Source organism: Gymnogyps californianus, chromosome 14, assembly GCF_018139145.2.
Source record: "Gymnogyps californianus isolate 813 chromosome 14, ASM1813914v2, whole genome shotgun sequence".
Lineage (NCBI taxonomy): Eukaryota > Metazoa > Chordata > Aves > Accipitriformes > Cathartidae > Gymnogyps > Gymnogyps californianus.
The window spans coordinates 14,654,772-14,677,027 of NC_059484.1; the positions used below are offsets into that span (position 1 = coordinate 14,654,772).

Consider the following 22,256-nt stretch of genomic DNA (forward strand, 5'->3'; position numbering starts at 1 on the left):
CTAATTAAATTCCTTCATCTCTCCTCTTCGCAAAGAAAAAAAAAATTTATATTTCTCAGCATCAGCATTCAACCAGAACAGGGCAGTTTGTGATGATGGACCACCATGGGCACAGCCAAAAAAAGCAAGAAAATATTGCACAAGGGCCATACAAATGGGGGGAGCAGGAGGAACCAGCCAACTGGGGAGCTGGGAACTGAGCAAACTGACTCATCCAGACTGCAGAAGAGCCGCTTTCTAAACAAGATAACTTTTTATAAGAATACATCATCTGTTTAGCTGAAACAAAACACTGCAGACGGAGCAAACAGTGCCTGTATAGGCTGGGAGAAACCAGTAATAAGCGTCCTGCAAATCCTGACTGCTCCATTTCAAGGAATGCAGTCCTGAGCAGCTGGGCTGTCCATCTCCACCAGCTTTCACATTCACGTGCCTGCTAGTGGGCTGGACCTCCTAGGGGCTTGGTGGTGTCTGCTTACGTGCCAGCATTAATAGCACAAAAGCTTATGCTAGTTCATCAACCCTTTGAAGAGAGCCTTTCCGTTGTTGTTGCTCTGATGATTGCCTGATGGCACTTTCTCAGCCAGATCCACTGGGGATTACACCAGTGTAAATACGATAAGCCGCTGTCTGGCTGCTATTAAAATGCCCCAAGATGCTCTCGGCTCAGACGACACTCTTGCACCAATGCAAACTACAGCCTCAGTGTTTTTGTTACATGTTTTGCCTCCTTTTGTTTATTTGGAGAATAAATTTTCTCTCTGAACAACACAACCACGCACCCTAAATTTCCAATTCTCTTCTATAGTCAATAATTTTCAAATCACTTGGCAATTTTCCTCTCCTTGCATCTGCTGGGCCAGGAGATCAACAGCCCTATGGAACTTTCAGGGGTGCTTCTGTAAGAACTAAGGGATGGAGAAAATCCCAGAGAGCTCCCAAGGCAGCACACACAGTACTGGTCAAGACAGACTTGGAAGACAGTAGAAGCTGATAGCTTTTTTGGGTGCTGTCTGAGCTAAATTGCCACAGCAAAGCTCAATTGTCACAACCAGAGTGAACATTTCAGGGTTGTCTTAGATGCAATCCATCCCTCCAAAGCATGGTAGGGTGGGCCAGCCTCTCTGTAGCTCCCAGTGGTGTTTTCTACTATTACTTCTGAGCTGGAGAGTAGACACACCTGCCTGCTGCCCATAGAGCCTGCTGCTGGAAAGGCTTTGCTATTCCCTCATCCCCCACTTTCTTGCCTTTCTTGTTAAATCTAGGGGGGAAGTTGTTACCAGCTAGTTTTAGGGAAACTTTTAGTAATCAAATAGAAACTGGAAGAAACTCGGAACTCATCATTCCTAGGTCACCTGGGTAACACAGAGCAGCCAGGAAGAGTTTCTAAAACACACACCAGGAGGCACAAAACCGTGTTTGACAGTTTCAGCACATCTCCAAAGGTGCTCGCGGAAACTGCTCATAGGGATGGGCATGAAGCTGCAGAAAGCAGCGGGGCTGTGAGAGGGTGGTCCTCTCCCAGATGCTTGTGGGATTCATTTATCTAAATATATACTTCATGTAAGAACTGAGCCCATGAAATTAGTTTACTTGCAACTTTAATGCAGAAAGAATCAGAAAATGGCACCCAAGAAATACCAGCAGACTGTGGAGTGAACATATTCAGCATGGGTTTTGACACTAAATTTACAGGAAAGCTGAACACTGATTTCTGTGCTTTTTCACCTCATTTTTTGAAATGAATGCCAGGGGAATTGTACTTTCTAATTATCTTTTTGCACTTAAAGCTTATTAGATTTGTATTGCCTCTTCCCCCTCTGCCCCCCACTTTTCCACTTTCATATACTTCCTCCAGTCTACAGTTAATGAGAAGAAATCAGTGTATTGCACTATCTGGCATCTTGCTGCTGAAGTGGCAGGAGTCTTTGGTTACCAAAGTCATTTGCTGCTTAATTGAAATCTCTCAACTCATTGCCATGCAGACACTCTATTGGAATGCAGTAGTCGAGCCCAGTATTGATTGTCCTCCCACTCCCAGATTTCTTCTTCTGAGTTTGCAAATCAATTGCACCCTCTTGTTTTCCTTCTAAAAAAAAATAATTAAAAAACATCACCCGTTCCACAACCCCATTTACCCCTGAAACACACTGGTGTGGCTTTGCATAGTTTCTTAGAGCAGAGATGGGGACAAGACAAGAAATGGCACGTGGCTACAGTAAAAGCTAGATCCACATCTCGTCAGGTCACCTCCAAGCATGAGTGTGCATCAGCCAGTTCAGATAAGGTCCACTGTGGGACTGGATTGTGACTACATAAAGGGTGAATGAAATCCTAGTTTCAGACTCTCACTGGAAGCAATCTGGAATTTCTCTCTCCTCTTTATTGCAGAAATTAAACAATTTTTAACAGTTAAAAATCTAGTAGTCAGAGAACCCTAATACGGTTGCAGCTTGCAAAAGAAGCCAGACTGCAGTTGTGAGTTTGCAGGATTGAAAACCAAGGCTTGGCAAGCCATCACTGCTAACACTAGAGAAGAGAGTCAGCACAATACAGGTTACTACAGACTCCTGATTTTGAAATTATGGCACCCAAGTCCTTTTGAATCCCATCCATTTTTAAAGTCCCGGGGAAGCTGGTGGTTCAAAATGCTCTTGTCAAGGCCTTCTCTAGATAACACTTGTGTCTTTGGAGTCTCAGCTCAAACTTGCATTGTATGAACAGGTCTTTGAGGGTAGGGTCACATTAATGTCATGCATAGTAACAGTCCCTAAATTCTTCCTGACAGATCTTGTGTCAGTACTTAGCACTATTCATCTGAAAGACAGCAGGTTTGACTACTGCAGAGACTCATGAGACAAGAAATGCAAAACTTCCCAAGATGAGGTCCTTATCCTGCAGGAGGACTCCATGGTGTCATTTGTGAGGACATATGTAGCTAAATATCTTGTGCCTGTTGTAAACACGCTTAGGCCTCTCAGCTGCTCTGCCACAGTGGCTTCTCACAGCTCCCACAGAGCCTTTGTACTTTAAAAAATTCAGGAGTTTTGCAAAGGGTGAAGCAATGAGCCTCACTTCCTCCTGAGCAGCTTTCTTTGGCTTATTATACATTTGCATTGCAATACTGCCTGTAGGCTTTAACCAGCTTCAGGTATCTGAACCCACAGGCAGAGACAGCTCTTGCCCTAAGCACATTGCATGTCACCTATGCATTTGTTTGGTTTTGGGTTTTTTTTTTTGCGCTAATCTAGGCAGTTTTACACCACACTTCCAGCCTGGGAACAGAACTGTGTTTGAGTAGAAGCCATATAACTATAGGGAGGGAACTGAACAGTGTCTATTCCTGTCTTGGAAATCAAACCTTCCTGCAAAGTTGAGAATGAGCACCTCGTACCAGGGGTCACTTGTTCCTGCGTAGATGGCAACAACAGAGACTTCCTAAGCCCAGATCATCACCCTGCAGATCTTGCGGACTCCCACAGAGTCAGAAGGCACATTGCCAGCCTTAGATTTTCATCTTCCACAGATAAATTGGTAATTTCACTCTTTCTGCCCCAGAGGCCGTACAGGTCCCAAAAGGACTTCATTTCCTTTCATCCTCAACCCAACATGAGTATCATTTCAGGATCACACTCCAGACACCTGCCAGTCTAAAGACCATGTTGCTGTATTGAACTCAGACCCCTGCATTGCAGGTACCAATAGCAAATGCTGGACTGACCAGCAAGCGGGAAGCAAAAATACATCCATCCCCTACAGTCCCAAAAGCTCTGCAGGAGCTATACAATCACATGACACTCATTTAAGCCTCGAATTCCAGATTACTCTGATCCTACCTGCCTTTTGGAAAATTAGACTGTCAGAGTACCAAATATGCTCCTTACTATTTGCCATGTAATTAAGCAGTAATTGCTGCCCAAGGCTAATCTTAGAGTGTATTTTATCTGTGGAGCTCAGTGCCAGAGTTCACATTTGTAATTTAGTGGCATGCCAAGGAGCTATACCTAAACTCACAAAAGGATTTTCTCCGCTCATCATCTCTCTTCTACTCTGGTGGCAGCTGGGATTCTGTATTCAGAGATGTTTGGGCTGGGCAAACAAATTAGCAGAGACCAGCCTCATCAGGAATTCACATGGGTACCCATCCTGCCTCACAGCAGGAACGAGACACTGACTGCTCTGTTTCTGGACCCCAAACCCTCCCCAGTATGGATGTACACCAAAATCTCTTTCTTTCTACTCACACAGCCTGGCAGCCTCCAAAGAAGCTGAAGCAGCAGCACGATCTGCCCCCAAACCCATGTCTCCCTCCGATTTCTTGGATAAGTTGATGGGGCGAACTTCAGGATACGACGCCAGGATCAGGCCAAATTTTAAAGGTATGCAAAAACCCGGCTTTGTTTCATTTTGGGACTGAAAACTGCATGCAATCCTCATGAATGCTTCCCTAACTCTATATGGAATATGAACAATCTTTATGTTCATATGAAATATGTACAATAATGAGAGATTCGGCACATGGATCCCTTGTAGATGTCTGGAAAGGCATCTGACTTCCACTCAGAATGGGAACAACCTTGTAACAACTTCACATGCAGGAAAAACTTCAATATAGGGATCGGGGATCCTGCCAAACCAAGCAGTGACTGGCAGGGAGCTGAACATCTTACAGATCAGGAGAAAAACTTCAACTTTCCTTTCCCCTTAAGTCACTACCCACAGCACCTTCTAATAGCTGGCAATGCTTCCCCCTTACACCCACTGAAGCCAAGAGGAGCCTCTCCCATCAGCTCCAGAGGAATTCAGCAAGATGCCAGGGGCAGCTCTGACCCGTCACCATCCCCCACAGTAAAGGGGCTCTTAAGCTGGTGCCCAACACAGCTCCACTGCAACAGCTGCCTTTCACCCCTGATTTCCCCAGGTCACCCTATACTCACTGGCAGCCAAGCAGCACTGAAGCAGGCCCTGGGAGAGGCAAGAGAACCTCTTTCTTTGCTCCTGGAAACACCTCTTCTAACAAGGGTGGGGTTTGGTTTTGGTAGGTTTTTTGTTTTCTTTCTTTTTAACTGAGCACACTTTCCCAGAGCTATTTGCCCTTGAATCACACCCAGAGATAAAGTGGGACCTGCCCCCTCTCAGCCACTGTCCAGCCCTCTCCAATGCTCATTTCTTTCACTTCTTTTGTTTCCTGCTACCAATTCCTCCTTCCCCCACCGAGAGTCACTGGCAATGCTAACATAAGACTCCCAGGACCCATTAATCATGGTGACAGCACCTGCCAGCCAGCTTCAAACAATAAGTTCTATTCTGGGCTTTTAAACCCAAATACGGGTGGGAAGCTTATGTCCTAGTAATCAACTAGACAGAGAACACCGCTGATTTTATCCAAATCACAAAGAGTTAAAAAAACACCCTGTAATCCTGCCTGCCACTAAATTATGCACACACACAAAAGAAATTAAACTTTAATATTTAATGAAATGTATACATTATCTTCCTGCTGAAGGCAGCTGTATTGCATTTTTATTTGCGATCATTGAAATTAACTGAATTTCAATGAACTACACCTTCCCCACAGGGCAGTTTTGCTGGCCTAGCCTCCCACACATAAATCAGGCTCCAATTTATATGGGAGGCATAGGAGGTGTTTTACAGAGCTCGAGGTTGTAGCTCTCAAAGCATGTCATTTAAATTAACTGCAGTAACTCATAAGGGCATTTTAACATCTTAGATCTAAATGAAAATAATACCAAAGATCCATATCAGATTGATTTTTGGGGAGGGGAAGATTAACAAAAAGAAGATTGCAGCTTTTCCATAAATGCTGTAAAGTCTGGACTTAGCTGTGGATTGACAGTCTGAGAACAAGGAAGAAGCATTTGGGCTTTGGTTTAAGTTGCAGGATGAAGTCAGTAACTCAGGCAGGGGCAGAGCTGAACCCGGCAGGTGTGGGACAAGGGACTTCTCATCCAGGCTGTACCCTTAACCCTGCTGCTGGAAAACTATATTCCTTCACAGCTGCATTCCACTGCAGAGGCGGCACGTTTCAGTGGTAGGCAGGGAAGTTTCTAGAGCCTCACACAAGCTAAAAAACCTAAAACCCTGCAGAGTGCTCGTGGCTCCCCTTGGACGCAGTGGGAAGAGTGCAGTGCCTCAACAAGAGCTGGGCTGCCCCAAGGAGAGAGTCTTCTTCACATGCACTGGGCCAAGCTCATCCCACACTCTTCTTCACATCCACACAGGATCAGGAAGAGGAGGGCCAAAATCTTCCATGTGTGTCAGTCTTGAGCACATGCAGTCATCCAGGAGGTCAGCTCAGTAGTTTTCTTATGCTGTGCCCTTTGGGAGGGGAAATCACATGCACATGGACCTTCTACATGGTTCATGAGATGGATCCAGAGAAGAAAACTATTACTCCTGAGCTCAACAGGAACACTATAGAAGGGATAAAACAAGTGCTAAAGCCTGATCAACTGTGTGCTTTCAGCTGCTGGATAAACTTCACAAGCCTTTTGGATAAGAGGGGTTGGTGAAGGGGTGGGGGTGAAGACATCATTTTGCATCTGATATTTTAGCCCATGCCTATGCTTAACAGTCTGGAGGAAAAGCTGCACAGATTGAACAGTATTTGAGCTGCTGCTGAGCTGGCAAATGGCTGTCTGGGATCTGGTTAGACAGAAGCCTGCTCGGATTGCCTGGGACTCACACCAAGAAAATTCCAGCCGTAGAGAGTGTTACTGTTACGTGGCTGCAATCCTGCTCCTGCAGAGGACAGGCACAAAGTTTCAGAAGAGGCCAAAATAGGAGAGGAGGAAAGGGAAATGAAGAGGAGCAAACTGAGCTCCAAATGTTACTTAGTAATCAGGAACTTCCATTGATTTCCACACAGGAGGAAGTTTGCACTGATCGGAGGCACAAGCCTCTCCTTAAAGCCATTCCTCCCCCCTAGTATTTCATCTTGCAGCAACTGCCAAACTGCAGATGTGGCCTTAACAAGCAAGCGTCACTCCCCCAGCGAGGCTGAGCCATCAGGCAGTGTTTGAAATGCAGACACCATCCTTGTCTCCATAAAGGATGGGGGAATAATCTAAAAATCCACACTCGCCACTTCCACAGAGCTTATCTTCCCAGAAGCATGTCACATGGATGATACGAGATTAATTCCCCCAGTGTTAAAGGGGGACCTTGCTTCCTGGGGCGATGTCCTCTGCTCTCTGCCTAGGCTGCCTTTCCCCACCACACACTGGGCAGCACCAGTAGCCGGTCCTTTGGGAGCCCCCAGAGCAGAGGCCCCTTTTGCTTCTCCCCTCCCCTTGTTAAGGCTTTACAGAAATCCTCTCATTATATGTGGGCAAGTTGCTGGTTTGCCAGGTACCAGATGTGGCTCTGGTTCCAAAACGTTCCCCAGCTTTTTGCATTGTGCTGAACTGCAGCTCTTGGCATCTCCCTCAGTGCAAATGCAACATTTCCACTTCAGATTTGCCAAGCAATATTGTAATCCACTTCCAGTCATACTGATATCTTTGTGCACCAGTACCACACGAACAGACTGACCCCCATGCTCTCTAACCACAATCTTTTCATCCCTTAATCCTCACTCATCTCCTTTGGTGGTTCCTTAACTTTTCTAATACAACCAGGCTAAGCAAAGCTTTGGTCTGAAAGTGAATAAAGCCCAGGAGAGGCATGGCCCAAAGTCTGGGAGTACCCTCTCCCAAAACAGGACAGCTAGAGAATTTCTGCTGGCAGAGCCCTGAAGTCTCCTATCCAGCTGTGAGCCTTAGCAGACACCACCATTATCACACGGGGTACTTGCTCCTTTACCCAGTCTGATCCCTGCAGCACACTCTGCTGCACTGGCTCCGTAGGGAGCATATGGTCCTAGTTCAGAAACGTTTAGATGCTTTAAATGAGTATTTTAAAAGTATAGAGCCCTAAATAAGAGGGCCTGTCAGTAGTCTCTCAGTTCTTTTCTGGGATACATTGCCATCATGTTCAAGGTGAGCTTGCCACCCATACAGCAATGTCGAGGTGATATCTAGAAAGCTGCCCTGCCTGGCTGTGATCTATTCATTTTCATCAAAATGGTTCACAGAAGAGAGTTATAAACACTCTCCCAAACAGGGGAACAGAGGTGAAGCAAGAGCATTGTCTGATGTCAAACTGACATCAGAACCAAGACTAGACTAAGCCAGGTCATCCAGACCTTATTCCCATACTCACCCCTCAGTCACCCTGTTCCCACAATGGGTTTTAACACTACAGAGTGGAAATACTTTGTCTTACAAGCACACGGTGAACTGCTGTTCCAATCTGTATTTGTCATGCAGGCCCACCAGTGAACGTCAGCTGCAACATTTTCATCAACAGCTTTGGTTCGATTGCAGAAACGACTATGGTAAGTAAAAATCACAGCACAGCTGCTCAGCTACTGGCTCAGCCTCATTGTGCTTCCAGCAAATGCAGCATCACCCGCCTCTTTAGTGTGACCAGAGGAAAATATTGTCTCCATGTTCTCAAGTTTACCTAAGGCTTGAGTAAATTAATGGTCAACACACAAGACTCACACTGCTTGTAGTTGAAGATCGTGCAGTCTCTGTCTGCATCTCTACGAAAACACTGTACAGGCAAAGTATAAGGGTCAGAAAAGGAAGCAAATAGTCTTTTTTGAAGACTTGCCTAAGGCTCCAAGCTCAGAGACAGTTGCAGATACTTTGTGTTTAAGTGCATATAAATCCAGAAGTTTGAATCAATGCTTTAAGTGAAGGGAAATCAGCTGAACTCAAATTCAGTCTGCACCAGATTTCAGATTCCCAAAGAGTAAGAGAATCACTAGATGATTATTTTCTTGGAGACATATTTCTGTTAGACAATGATTTTTAATAAAAAAAAATCAAAACCAATATTTGTAAGTTAAGGCTCACTTCAGACAAAATTAGTGAACATGGTTAAAGGCTGTATCTAATTGGCAAGGCACTAGGAGCAGAGGATCACTAGAACAGGAGATAATTGCTCCATCTGAAAACTATTAAAGATTGGTTATGACATAATCAGGGAGCAGCAAAGGAAAACTCTAGAGGTACAGTGCCTTACCTCTCTGCTAATTAAAGATAATCCAGAAATATGGTGTTTAATTACTCTTTGGTAATTCTTTTTCTAGAAAGATGTTGAATGAAGAATGCAAGACTCCAGCTTGAGGTGTTTTGTGCATTTAGGCAGGGTGTTATAGGCTTTACATACAGATCGCACCCCTTGACTTGAACAAGTTACTTGCCCTGCACGCCATTGTCAGAGGAGATCAACAGCTATATACCTGGGGTTATAAGTCTCTTCTGACACTACACCATTCTTCTGGAAATGTTTGGGGGTGGGGGCAGTTCAGTTCCAGTAGTACAAAAAAAGCTGTTACTCTGTCGAGGCACAAAGAAACACATTTCATAGCTGGATTGCAGAATTTGTCAGAGTTCATAGGCGAGAAGAGTATTCATAGATTCATTTGTATGTAAAGCAAAAGAGAAAGAACTAGAACAGAAATACGCATCTGTTCCTAATGTACTATTTTATTGGATACCTCCTTTGGTGTTACAGGCACTAAATACCCTGTTCCTACACAATCTAGCAGAGACGATCCACAGAGTGCAAGGGAGAGGGGCAGGCCCACAAGGGATCGCTGTGCAACACACAGGCACATTACAATGACATGTTCTTCAATTTATCTGTCCCACATTGCAAGATGCATTGGAGCAGTTACACAAAGATGCCACAGGATCCCAGTAAGCAGGATGCTCCATAAAATTAACATAGACTAGCATGAGAGAGAGAGATGCAGTTCACCTCCAAGACATGCTGTAGGGACTTGCTATCCTCTCCAGATGCCACTCATTTCATAGTCTGTCTTCCATAGAAAAAATTCCCATGGGAACCCAAGAGCACCCTCTGGGCACATTGCTTTGTCTAGAAATACCCAAGCCCGCTCTGACAAGCTAGTCCAGATGTCAGGCTGACACAGCATTGCACACAACCTAATATAATGCACTTCTTTGGGGACAGCGATTCTGCTTGTAAACACTGACGAGAACACAAGCAACGCAGGTACTGAAGCATCTAAAAATGAGAGTCCAGCAAGTTAGAGCAGTCTTCCGGATTTGCTAACTTGTGATTTACTCGGCAGAGAAGCCAGTCTCTCCTCGCTGTTTGAGGATACAGCGGGTCAAACAGGCAGTGTCAGCTCCCCACCACAGTTTCTGGGAAGGGCAGAAGGTCCTGTCATGAAGGGATTTTGAGTCAGACCTGACTACTTTGAATTCAAACCAGTGATCAGATATCTGTGGGGGCGAGGAAGCTTGGGTGGCAGAGAGGTGATCCAATGTTTTACCATAAAGAAAGCAGTACTCTATCATTGACCCTTGGGACTGATGATTGTAACACCCCCCCCCAGCTGCTTCACTGGCCAAAAGAGAAAGAACAACATTATGGTTTAAACCTCAATCATTAGGCACTCTAAGCCTGGCCAGGTTCAGGTTCTGAGTACTACATCATCTTCTATTTGATTACTATTTCTCTACTACCTGCAGGAGAAGAGTCACAGGTTTTTATGGATAGCACACATGCAATTCGAGAAGCCTTTAAAATACTCCATAGCAGGGCTGTTAGTTCCTACAGAAAATGCCACTGCTGCCATTTAAGTTTACACTGCCTGAATCTCACATCAGCATAAATCATGAAGTCACCATGCAGAGGATTAGAGAGATTGGAGGTGAACGCTCACTTACAGTTTGAGGTGTTATGGAAAGTAGAGGAAAAGGAGAAAATACAGGAAAATAGAACAAAACAGGCATTTGATGCAGCCACTTGGGTCTACTAAACCTCAGAAGGGAGGATGATAATGAGTTGGGGCCGAGAGAAGGCACAGGCTTCCCAGAGCGGGCAGAAAGCTGATATCTGCCCCACAAAGGTTAAAAATGAACAAGACAAGAAATGGAGATCTGAAAACTGTTGCAAGGATAGACGGAAGAAAAACAAAACAAAAAGACAAAGTCATCCACCAAACTGAATTCCCCAAAGCAGAGCTGACTTAGAGCAAGGGAAGTAAACTCCTTTAAGCATCCTGCAGAACCAGAGACCCAACATAAGAGCCTCTAGTGGTGCACATAATTGATTGGGCATTTATGTTAGATTGTGGCTTATAGCTTATATCCATCAACCTCACTTGCAATCAGCTCTAAGGACAAGGGAACCTGAGACTGGGAACACATCCCTGTGAACCCAACAAGTGCTTCAAGGTGAAAGATACTACCAACTACAACAGCCAGACAAGTGCAGACAGCCTCCTTCTGCCCCAAAGCATTACTGCAATAGTGCATCCAACAGCAAGGGATTCCAGAGGACAAAAGCAAGATGCATCCACTCTATCCACTTATTTTTATTAAAAACACCGAACAACCCCCACCCCCAGCCACAAACTGTTAAATCCCTTTTGCTCTTCAAAAGCATAAACGCCTTCCCCCCAGCCATACCACAGTAGGAAGCCTATAGCAAAGCTACAAGTTCTTCATTCAAAATGAAACAGAAGTTGAGCACCTAGGGAACAGGGTCTTGGTTTTAATTGAATAAGCTTCACCAGCTTTGGTTTTTCTTTGTAGCATGAGACAACTGGTAGGATTATCTGAGCATTTCATCTAACAAATTTCCTGCTATAACAGCAAACTTGGAATTAAGCAATGCCCTTGATCTGTCTTCCAATGGAAGCTGCAGTTTTATGGCTCTCTCACTGGCTTAGGCAGTTGGGAGCATTTTGTATACAGTGAAGACACATGGAGAAGGAGGAATTTTTTTTTATATCATCATCTAGAGGTGCTAGGAGCTGGACTCAGCACTCAAGATGACCCCTCCTAGTCTCATGTTTTAAAAAGGACCCACACACAGCAAACAAGAGAGCGTAAAAGAAAGAAAACCACAAATCAGCCAGCACAGGCTCCCCTAGACACAGTGTATATATGCAAGTTTATTTTTGCTGCTTTCATGCCATAGTTATCTCATCTCAAAAGAGCAAACCAAGTGTGACCTTTCAGCCAGCTGCAACACAGCCACAATTGGTCTCCCAGCATCTCCTAAGGACAGGAGAAGCTGGAGGCTGCAACTGTCCAAATGTTAAATACTTGTTCATAGACATCTGTATACGATATTTCCAATGAGATAACAAACCACCCTGCAAAACAGCCTAAGCAATTCACTCCAGCCTCACAAGCCATAGCACAGCAGATAGCAAATATGACTGATGAAGTGTATGGGTCGCACATTTAATACCGGGCCCACTCACCCCGAGGTCAGCAAAAGACATAAGCATCAGTACACAAAGCCTGTGGCAAAGGCTAGGTTTTGAGCTCAATCTTCTGCAGTCAGTCATTCTTAAAACCAACCATCAGTCCCACAGAGATGATAAGCATATAACAAGTCACACAACGCAAAATGAAAAGGTTTCCACAACACCTCACAGTCTGCCGCAGTTTCAATGTTAGACCTGTTTTTAAAAAACAAAGCCATGAAATGGGACTATGCAACTCAAATACAAGGACACACAAAAAAAACCCAAGCTGAAGAGCAAGACTTCACCACTAAATTCCTAAATTTGAAATTCAGGATACTGGCAACAGTCTACCCTTCAGCAACTCCATCCTTGGCCCAGAGAGATACACTTTCCCCTCTTTTTGTAGGGAGACCCAGAAAAACTTTCTGCTTTGGGCTCCAGCACAAAAAACCCCACACCTATTAAGCACCAGGGTACTGCTCCCACTCCTCACCACATACCTGCCTACCTTCCTCAGGCAACAGGCTTCCTCCTCAGCAGCACCTCCAACACAACTACTATTCACAGCACCTTCACCCCCTGGCCCAGCTGCAGCTTTCATACCAGGCTTCATATTGGCTACTTGGCTACAGCTGTGGCAAGGTAACAAGGTCACTTATTAACCCTCCCAAGGTCTGCTCCTGGTATGTTTATTTTTTTGCAATCAGTCAGTTGTAGTGCTCCTTCGCAGGGCAAGTAGCCTTAAAAATGTTTGTTCATTCCCTTTCTAGAGAATGAATTCAATGCTAATAAAGCCCCTTGTGCTCTGCTGTCCAGGTGGGATAACAGAATCCCCTCCTGACGGAGTTCATCCTCTACCCTGTTTTTTCCATCAGCAAAATGTAAATTTATCAGAGTGAAGTCTCTCACCAAAACTGTTGAGTGCAGAGGCTTGTCTGACAGAACCCCCGAGTCAGGGGCTGAAAACTATTGAGTTTCCTGGCAGCCTTCATCCCTTCTTCACAGCACTACCTCCAGCCTGCCACTGCTTTCATCAGCTCACTCATCATCAGATGCCAAGACTGTGGCATCTGGGGAAGGAAAGGTCTCAAATGATCTTCCCTTTCCTTGGCTCCTTGTGAGGTCACTAAGCAGAATTTCATTTCAGCATTATCAAATTGAACTACTTTGATCACTTCAGTTATTTTCTTCCTGCCCTGTGTCATTTCACCCGTGGGAGTAAAATGCCTTTGTGACAATTGCAAAGCTCCCGAATGCCTTCACAACACAGAGTTGCTGCTCCCACTCCCAAGCCAGCCAGAGGAGCAGGCTGCACAAAATAATCATTGCCTGGATGTGGTTGGCACATAAATGAGGAACTGAAGTGATAATAAGGATAAGGAGAAAGAGATTTTTTTTTGCTGAGTTTACAGCCCCAGCAAAACCTTTTTTGTTGCTTGAAAGTTCACATCAGAAATTGGTCCATTCTGTCCATCATTTAGGAATAACTGTGGACTTCTTGGTGATGCTAATTAAGATCTCATACAATAGCATCCAGGAGAAACACTGTATATCTCCAGCAAGCCAATGAATGAGTGTTGTTTGGCTCATCACCTCTCAGCTTGACTGCAACGCCTAGGCACAAAGCTTTCAACACACAGGATCCTTTAGCTGGTACAGAATACTGTAACCCTTATCTTAGGCTATGTCACAGCCAGACATACCCCATTTGCTCTCCATGCCTCCTGCTGACTCCTCAGGCAGTGTCATGGCCAGTTTGCAGTCACAGTGCTTGTTTTTACACTTATGTTCAAATAAGCCTGGACACAAGAAATCCAAAAGGCTGCTCAGCTCCTTCAATACTAGAGTGCAATGCAGCTGTCTGTCATAAGGGAAAAGGCATCCGGGAGGAAACAACCATTCTCAGTGGTCAGGCCAAGACTGTGGAATAAACCCACTGAGAAGGAAGACCTTCACAAACACACACACACACGCATGCACACACAGAGATAGGTAAAATACTAATGCCATAAAATGGCAAAGCCAGAGAATTGCATTCAGTACGTATATTATATTTCTTTGTCCTTGCCTTCTTTATATTACAACATAAATGCTCAGTTGACTATATTCCAAAAGAAAAAATATCCACTGCAAACACTTGTCTCCAAAGGGGGAGCACGAAGAGTAGCACACACCAGAGTTACTCACCACACTGCTGAACATCCCCTGGACAGAGGTGGTGCAGTCTCTCACACCACACATTCACAACATGCCCCTGGACTGTTCCCATGCAGGACATGAGTACAGGACACTTGGTCTCTGGAGATAAGTTAGAAGGGGCCTTCTCACAGCCATCTACTCTGAGAAGTTAATTTTCATTTGGCCCACAAGCATGTGATTAAGATCCCTCATCATGGTGATGAAGACTATGGCAGTGAATTTGTCTATGGCCTCTTATGCCTGCTGTGGTGGCAACGTAAACCACTCTACACCTCTCTTCTCACCCTTTCCTTTCCTTTTGACAAGTTTTAGAGCTGAAGCAGTGAATTTACTCTAGCAACAAAGCTTATCCACGGCAACACAGGCTGTTGTAGGGAGATTGGCTCCATTTCCCTCCCCTTCCAACACTCCGTCAGGCTAAGAACTCTTCTGGGCAGCTACCACTAAAGTTTCTTCCAAACATGAGTTTAATTTGTGTCGTACATGACATAAGCCCCCAACTGGAGCTGGTCTGCTAGCATCCAGCTTATTTGTAGCTGAATAAGCAAAACAACCTTTTGCTTTCTACCTATTAGGTCAGTGACATTGATTTTCCCCTGACTGCAATAGCTGCAGATCTTTACACACAGAAAAGGGAGAATTGAAAGTATACAAGTTGTTCGAGGAGCTGCCGCATGCCATGCAAAGTGGAGATTCAGGGTTGCTTTCCTTTTTCAGGTTCGCATGATTGGCTAGTCCTGTGCTAAGAGCCTGGTTCCTAGCTCTCCACAGCTATTCACCTTTTCTCAAGACACATTATGCAGAGTCGACAGAGATGAATAATTAAGTCAGAGGGACCCACTAGGACTTGTGAAGGTGACATTCGGAATATCAGCAGAAGGAGAGAGTGTTGCAACTCTTTTTCATGTTCAGAAGTCTGGTCCTTTTAGCATCAAGTCGTTGGTCCATTTGCTGTTGTCACAATCATTAATGTCATTAGCAGCTTCTTTGTTCCGAGGATGCAGACGACACTAAGTGGCTTGAAACAGATTCTAGACCACGGGCTTGGCTATGACTGTCCCATTCAAAACACAAGGCACCCAAGACACAATCCTCTCCAACCTTCCAGTGTGACTGGACTCCACAAGAGTCATGTCCTCCTGGACAAGAGGCTGTAGGTTCATAGTCAAGCAAGCACTTGAGGCAGCAACATCAGAAAGACTCTCCTCCACATGCACCCTTCAACTCTAGAGCTTTGTGTTCTCCAGACGGAAAGAACAGACCTGATGGCAGAGTCAGGGAGATCCCCTCAGAGGTGCCAAATAGTCTCACTGAAAGAAAGGTCCTAGTGCATGCAGCAGGTATTAGATACTGGCAAGCACGTCAGACACCCTCCATTAACTGTCTCTTAAAAAAATCTTTCGAAGTACATTAGTATTAGAAAGGCACCAAAGAAACTCTTAATCATGATAGCAACTATTAGTTTGGGCCAGGGCAGTGAAATTGGTTTATTACATGCTGCTCTTCAGATGCAGTCTGCCTCTATACTTAGAAAATGTCAATTAATGTATGTACATGGAGCTTTTATCCCTCTCCTGATAGCTGGCACATCCTCTCCCCATTTCAATTTGTTGGCTCACTTTCTTATGTGAAAGTCAGCAGACAAGGGACATGCAGATCACCCTGGGAAGCTGCTGGTCAGACAGGGAGAACAGAAACTGCCTTTAATTGTCCAGGAGAGTGTCTGAGCAAAACCTCAGCAGCCAGCCTTGGCCTGGGGAACTCAGGGGAGCTGTAAGACACACGGTTACGAGGCAGATACCATTTTGCGTAGTGCTGGGGGACTAGCTTCCATTAAAGAAGACGACCATCCTATAAAACCTGTAGCATTTATGGCACTTTGACATTAGAGAGGGGAACCCAGAACACTCACTTAGGATTAGAAGAGCAGACTTCATGCACATCCCTCTCATGTTCACATACTCTCACCAAGGACAGCTGCTCCCGTCAGTTCATCTGAGTTATCCTTACATTAGTGGACACCAGGGAATATCCCTTCCATGGACTGCCTGTCTCACCGTGCCTTTTCTTTTCACAAGTCTGGAGGAACCATAGATAGTCACAATATGGGATCGTTCAACACTGAAAGGAAGTTGGCTTTGGTCTCCTTTCCCCCTTAATCCTCTGCAACAGTCATCTTGCTGACACCAGCCCTTACATCCTCCACAACAGAACATGGCTTCTCCAGCACCAGGGTTCAGACTAGAGCTCTTGACACTTCGCACACAGCTGACAATTGCTGTGACGCAGGGATACAAGGACAGGGAGCTGCTCATGCTATGAGACAGCTGTAAGCTACAAAGCTAAAAATTAAGAACAGCTCCTTGAGAAATAATGCCAAAAAGGCTTGCCATAGCTTGGCAACGTAGGCCTAGACATGGTTTGTTTTTGAGAATGATTTTAGTACACGCTCCCCAGTTCTCAGCACTTTCAGCCTGCTTTGAGCACTAACTGCGTTTCTCTGCTCCCTGCTTACACTGTGCAGGATTACAGGGTGAACATCTTCCTGCGACAGCAATGGAATGACCCACGGCTGGCGTACAACGAATACCCTGATGACTCCCTGGACCTGGACCCCTCTATGCTGGACTCCATCTGGAAGCCTGACTTGTTCTTCGCCAATGAGAAAGGGGCCCATTTCCATGAGATTACCACAGACAACAAGCTTCTGAGGATCTCCAGAAATGGCAATGTCCTCTACAGCATCAGGTGAGGTGACTCAATGGGAAGAGCTCCACCAAGGTAGGGGAGGGCAGAGCTAAACTCCCACTGTTCAAGCCTAAAATGAGAAAGTGAAGACTTTGAGCATGCCGTTGGATAAAAGAAATTGAGGTTTTTCTTGAAGTGGGAGAGCACACAATTAGCTGTGTCATAGCAATGTGGTGGGAAGGAACCTCTGGAGGTCTCCTGTGCAACCTCATCCTGATGATTGACAACAACAGATCAGGTCAGCTGTGGCTTTGTCCGGCCAAATTGAAACACCCCACGGATGGAGATCCCATGACCTCTGTGGGCAGTCTGTGCCAGTGTCTGATCCTCCTTCTGGGGCAGATTCCTTGGCACAAAAATCACTGAGAAGTAAAACACATCCTTATTTCCCTGACTAATATTGTTTCAATTTTTTTTGAGTTAAATACAGCTACACAAGCTAAAAGAAAGAAAAAGTTCCATAACCAGCTCCCTCATCTGGACCTTTATATCCAGCATTAACCTGTGCTTAAAAGCAGTGAGGTATACAGTTCTCTGTTTGCATGTCTAAGTACGTCCTTGTGGGAGCAGAGTAATGTGCTGTAAGTGAAGAGGTCTTTCTCCAGCCACCCCAAGAAGAGGAGGTTGGCAAAAGTATGGAATCCTTCTGAGAAAGTGCGACCAGCTACCTGAGCTTCAAGTCCTAATTTTGCACTAGTAGCTTCCCTTTAAAAGAAAGCATGAGAAACACCGTTATTTTTCTTCACGGTTATATAAAAGAAGATGCCTATCCAAAAGGACTGGGCAGTCTGGCAGTACTCTACCACACACCAATGAAGGGCTTGAGATAGAGACAAATTTTCCTGTGCCTCATGCCTCTCTCCAGAGATCAGGATCTTGGAGAAGGAGGGTGCTTTTGAAAGACATGGAGATTGCACACCATGAGCTGGGCTGCCTCTGGGACAGCAGAGACCACTGCATAGTTGGGGGTACTTCCATACCCTCAGGCAGCTCTGTCTTCAAGACCTGCTAAGACAAAGCTATGCCTAGGAAATTTATTTTCAGAAACAGTTTTATGTGGAGAAGGGAGAGAAAAAGCTTGAGTGAAAAAGAGAGGCTGGGAAGTACCTCCTTACATCAGTAGCTGAATCCGTGTTGGAGCAGAAGGATGTCAGTACTTCAGCCACATGGTCACCACTTGCTGCTGCTACTACAACAGGTAGAAAAGTAATAACCAGGAAGGTGTTAGCCAAAACCTAGTGAGACAGAGGGCTGGTTTGGGAAGGAATCTAGCTCATCTCTACCTTTCTCAGTCCGAGGACTTCCGCTCCTCACTAGTAGATTCCTTAACATCCCTAATGTAAAATTACTTGAGATATTATACTAGCACAAGCCTAAAACCAGCTGTATTACATGAAAACTAGTAGAAACCCATGAAAACTATGTTTTGAAAGCTGCAGCATTTCCTGACTAAAAATTAGGGAAACTGCTAAGTAGAGCTCCATGGCTTTGTCTCAGCATAACTCTTCCCATTTATCCCTTTATAGCTAGATCCAAGAATACATCAGTGAAGCTGAACTAATTGCACTGAATTTCCCACAGGAAATCAATCCAATCCCCCACCTTCACTTCACTTCCAACCCCATCCACTTTTTATTTTAAACCAATGAAATTAAGATCAAACTTCATGAGCTTAAAGAGGGAAAGTTTAACTCTATCTTGAAGACTTTTTCACCTCATGTATAATGTAAATTTGCCTAAGGTACACACACCCCATCTCACACTGCAGCTCCTAGTGGCAGCCACGGGGAAGAAAAAACAGCATGGAGCTGTAAAATGGAAAATAAACAGCTTAATGCTGCAATGTAGACAGCCTCCATCAAACATCAAGGTGGTTCCAGCCCAAAGACCAGCTCCCTGATGGCCAAAACAGTGAGAGAATTGCCATGTGTGTTAGCTGAATGTTGAAACCTCACATTTCTTAATTTCTAAAAACAGGCAGGTAGTAAAACTGCTGCCAGCAACTTGGCAGTGAGCATGGCACAGAGTCCTGTTCCAAGTGGGTTTGCAGGAGCACAGAGGGGGAATACTGGGTCACCCCAGCCCTGGGGTTGCTCTGCAAAACAGAGCAACCACTCAGCAGGGGACATGGAGCAATGTGGCTAAGCTGATCACCGGTTTCAAGGCAAAAACTTGAAAACGCTTCAGTTCTTGTTTCAAAAAAGAACTTTCCTATCTATCTCCCTCATCTCCAAATGAAAATATAGGTTTCTTTCTAAGTACGTTTTCCTGTGAAACAAAAAAAAAGAGGACATTCATGATGGAAGAGCACAATGTAATTGCAAAGATTTTCCAAACAGAGAAATAGTCTTTCCCTTTTAAAAAAAAGTTTCCGTCTAAAGTGCTCTGCCATTTTCTAAGTGGCTCTTTGCTACTACTATTTGCAATAGTCAAACTCTAGTCAAGACACTTACAAGAAGGTGGACTTTGTCCCATGGACCCAAGGCTCAGCATGCTCCGCACTGGGTTCACCCAAAATCGCCCTTGAGGATTTCGCTCTCTGACCCCTTCTCAGCACACACTTGTCCAGCATGTGCTCAGCATCTCATGACCTAGCCGCAGCCACAGTCACCCCTGGCACATATTTACAGTAAATTCTTCTCAAGGGTCTTGTCTGAAGATCTAATTGAAGGCTTATCTCTCTGATTGATCAGAGATGAAGTTCCCTGCCAGAGACGCAATAAGAAAAACAAAGTGGGCAAAGGCTAGTGATGACTCTCTTCTAGTAAGGTGTTTGTTTAAATACAGAAAATGCAGTTGCTTTCATAAAGAGGAAACCTGAACAGGTCATTTCTTTCTACTGTCACATCTTCTGTCCCAACATGCCTCTAAACTCAAGCAGAGAATTTCTTCCAACATAAGGATTTAAGTTAAAGTATCTTTCCCTCCTGCTAAGTTTCTTGTAGGTCTGATGATAGAAAAATTCAATCCCTGTCCCCCAGGAAATTCTGCTATTTCTACATCAAGGCAAAAAGCTGAAAAATCTAAACACTTGAAGGAACCACATTTTCAGCATTATCAAACCAAATAACACAGATCTAGCTATCTGAATCAAATCATTTAATATCAGCTTGTTGAACCAAACAAACATTTGGAGCATAGATCATGGTATAGGGCAGCACAGCAATATACCACAGAAAACGCAGCCTGAACCTAGTGGAAAATGGAGCTTGAGAGACAAAAGTAGAGGTCTCCAGGCACAGCAGGAATTCAGGAAGATACAGAGGTTCATATTGACTTACCACATGGCATTTTCTCTGTAGAAAATCCCACCAAAGTCTCTCTTTTCCCCCACAGCAACGTGTAATCTTGACCAACTCTCTTTTTTTTTTTCTGACACAGAAATGTTCTGTTCAAAGATTGCCAAACAGTCCCAGTCTCTAGAAATGCATACGGGGGGTCCAGAGAATGGGTTTGGGCTTGCTGCTAATCCAGGCTGTTGTGAGCCTGAGGCAAGAAATGAAGACCAAAGCTGTTTGGTGTGGGAACTCTTTGTTCTGCACAGTCCAAAACAACATGGCAATGAAACGCCATCTGCAGCAGGCAACTCTGCCGGGAATTATATCAGACCCAAACGCTCAGCATTTCTGATGCTTTCCAACACCACGTGTGAAAACACAGGCAGGCAAGAGGTGAATGGTCAGTCATTGCCCCCAGCGCACCAGTGTGTCTCGGGCAAGGTACCAGCTTGTTTGCAACATTGGATGTCCGAGAGGGTTCACCCCCTCATCAGTACCACAAACTGTTTGCCATCCCCCTGTGCTGTCTTCTCTCCTCAGGATCACGCTGACTCTGGCCTGCCCCATGGACCTGAAGAACTTCCCCATGGACGTACAGACGTGCATCATGCAGTTAGAAAGCTGTGAGTCCTGCAGACATCTCCATTTTGGAGAGGAGACAATGTGTTTTCCCTCTCCCTCTCCCTGCCATCTCCCTCCCCAGCTGCAACCCATTCCCAGTTCAGCCTTCACTTGAAGGCTTGGTCAAGAACCACTTGCTCAGGATTTTCCATTCATTCAGCACATGTGACATTTCCTAGAGAAGCCAAACCTTAAAAGATCCCACGAGAGGAGCCCTGGCTTGCTTGTATTTACATTTGCCTTTCACTTTGGAGGAGAAAGGTGAAAGTGCTTTCAGCTGCAAATGGGATTTTTTCTCTCTGGATGCACATTTGCCCTTGTACATGTTGCTTACCCCAAAGGAGGGAAAGACGATGAACAACTTCATTCAGAGAAAGAGGTCAAGTTTGAAAAAATAGCAAACAGCTCAACAAGCCAAATTCATGAAAAAATGTGATTTATTGCAGACAATTCATTGCACACCGTTACAGCTCCAGTGCAGGTCATTACCCTAGCTTTTACCATATGCATAAGCAGTTCTGCCTCAACCCAAATCCTGTTCATTACAGCATTGCCAAGGAAGGCCAGGATAAGTCCCTGCCTCCAAGCATAGCTTTCTTCTACAAATCTGTCCCTTTCCAGATCAGTATTTAATGTATTTCACATGGTATTTGTCCCCTCCTCTCAACAGTTGGCTACACCATGAATGATCTCATATTTGAGTGGCAAGAAAAAGGAGCCGTGCAAGTTGCTGATGGGCTGACATTGCCTCAGTTTATCCTCAAAGAAGAAAAAGACCTGAGATACTGCACAAAGCACTACAACACAGGTCAGTGCTGTTTACCCTTAGCTGCTGGGTTCATTAGAGAGGAATTCAGGACTGTGCATTTGCCAGAGTCTCTTGCTATGTCTGATGGCACTCCGGTGATACAAGCCTTGTCCTACACAGCTGGGGACAACATATATATAAATACACATAGATATGTTACCAGTAAATATACACACATATAGGCAATAAACAGCTAACAGACATAAATGTGTGGAACCCTCTTGTCCCCAGTAACACCTGCATCAGTTCAAGGGTGTTTGGTCTGGACTTTCTCTCCCAACATCTTCTTTTATCT

The 22,256-nt window shown here is 44.8% G+C and overlaps 1 protein-coding gene and 1 long non-coding RNA gene across 2 annotated transcripts in view; one reads left to right on the top strand and one right to left on the bottom strand.

Annotated features, from left to right (window-relative positions):
- Nucleotides 1–12,858, bottom strand: part of LOC127021903 (uncharacterized) — a 184,501-nt gene extending 171,643 nt beyond the window's left edge. The window contains exon 1 of the long non-coding RNA XR_007767273.1: nucleotides 12,808–12,858. This is a non-coding gene — a long non-coding RNA (uncharacterized LOC127021903). The remainder of the gene's footprint in view (nucleotides 1–12,807) is intronic.
- The window catches only part of GLRA1 (glycine receptor alpha 1), a 39,781-nt gene that overhangs the window by 11,423 nt on the left and 6,102 nt on the right, over nucleotides 1–22,256 (top strand). Inside the window, exons 2-6 of the mRNA XM_050905235.1 lie at nucleotides 4,249–4,379; nucleotides 8,331–8,398; nucleotides 17,031–17,254; nucleotides 21,073–21,155; nucleotides 21,824–21,961. Coding sequence (XP_050761192.1) covers nucleotides 4,249–4,379; nucleotides 8,331–8,398; nucleotides 17,031–17,254; nucleotides 21,073–21,155; nucleotides 21,824–21,961 — 644 coding nt within the window. The remainder of the gene's footprint in view (nucleotides 1–4,248; nucleotides 4,380–8,330; nucleotides 8,399–17,030; nucleotides 17,255–21,072; nucleotides 21,156–21,823; nucleotides 21,962–22,256) is intronic.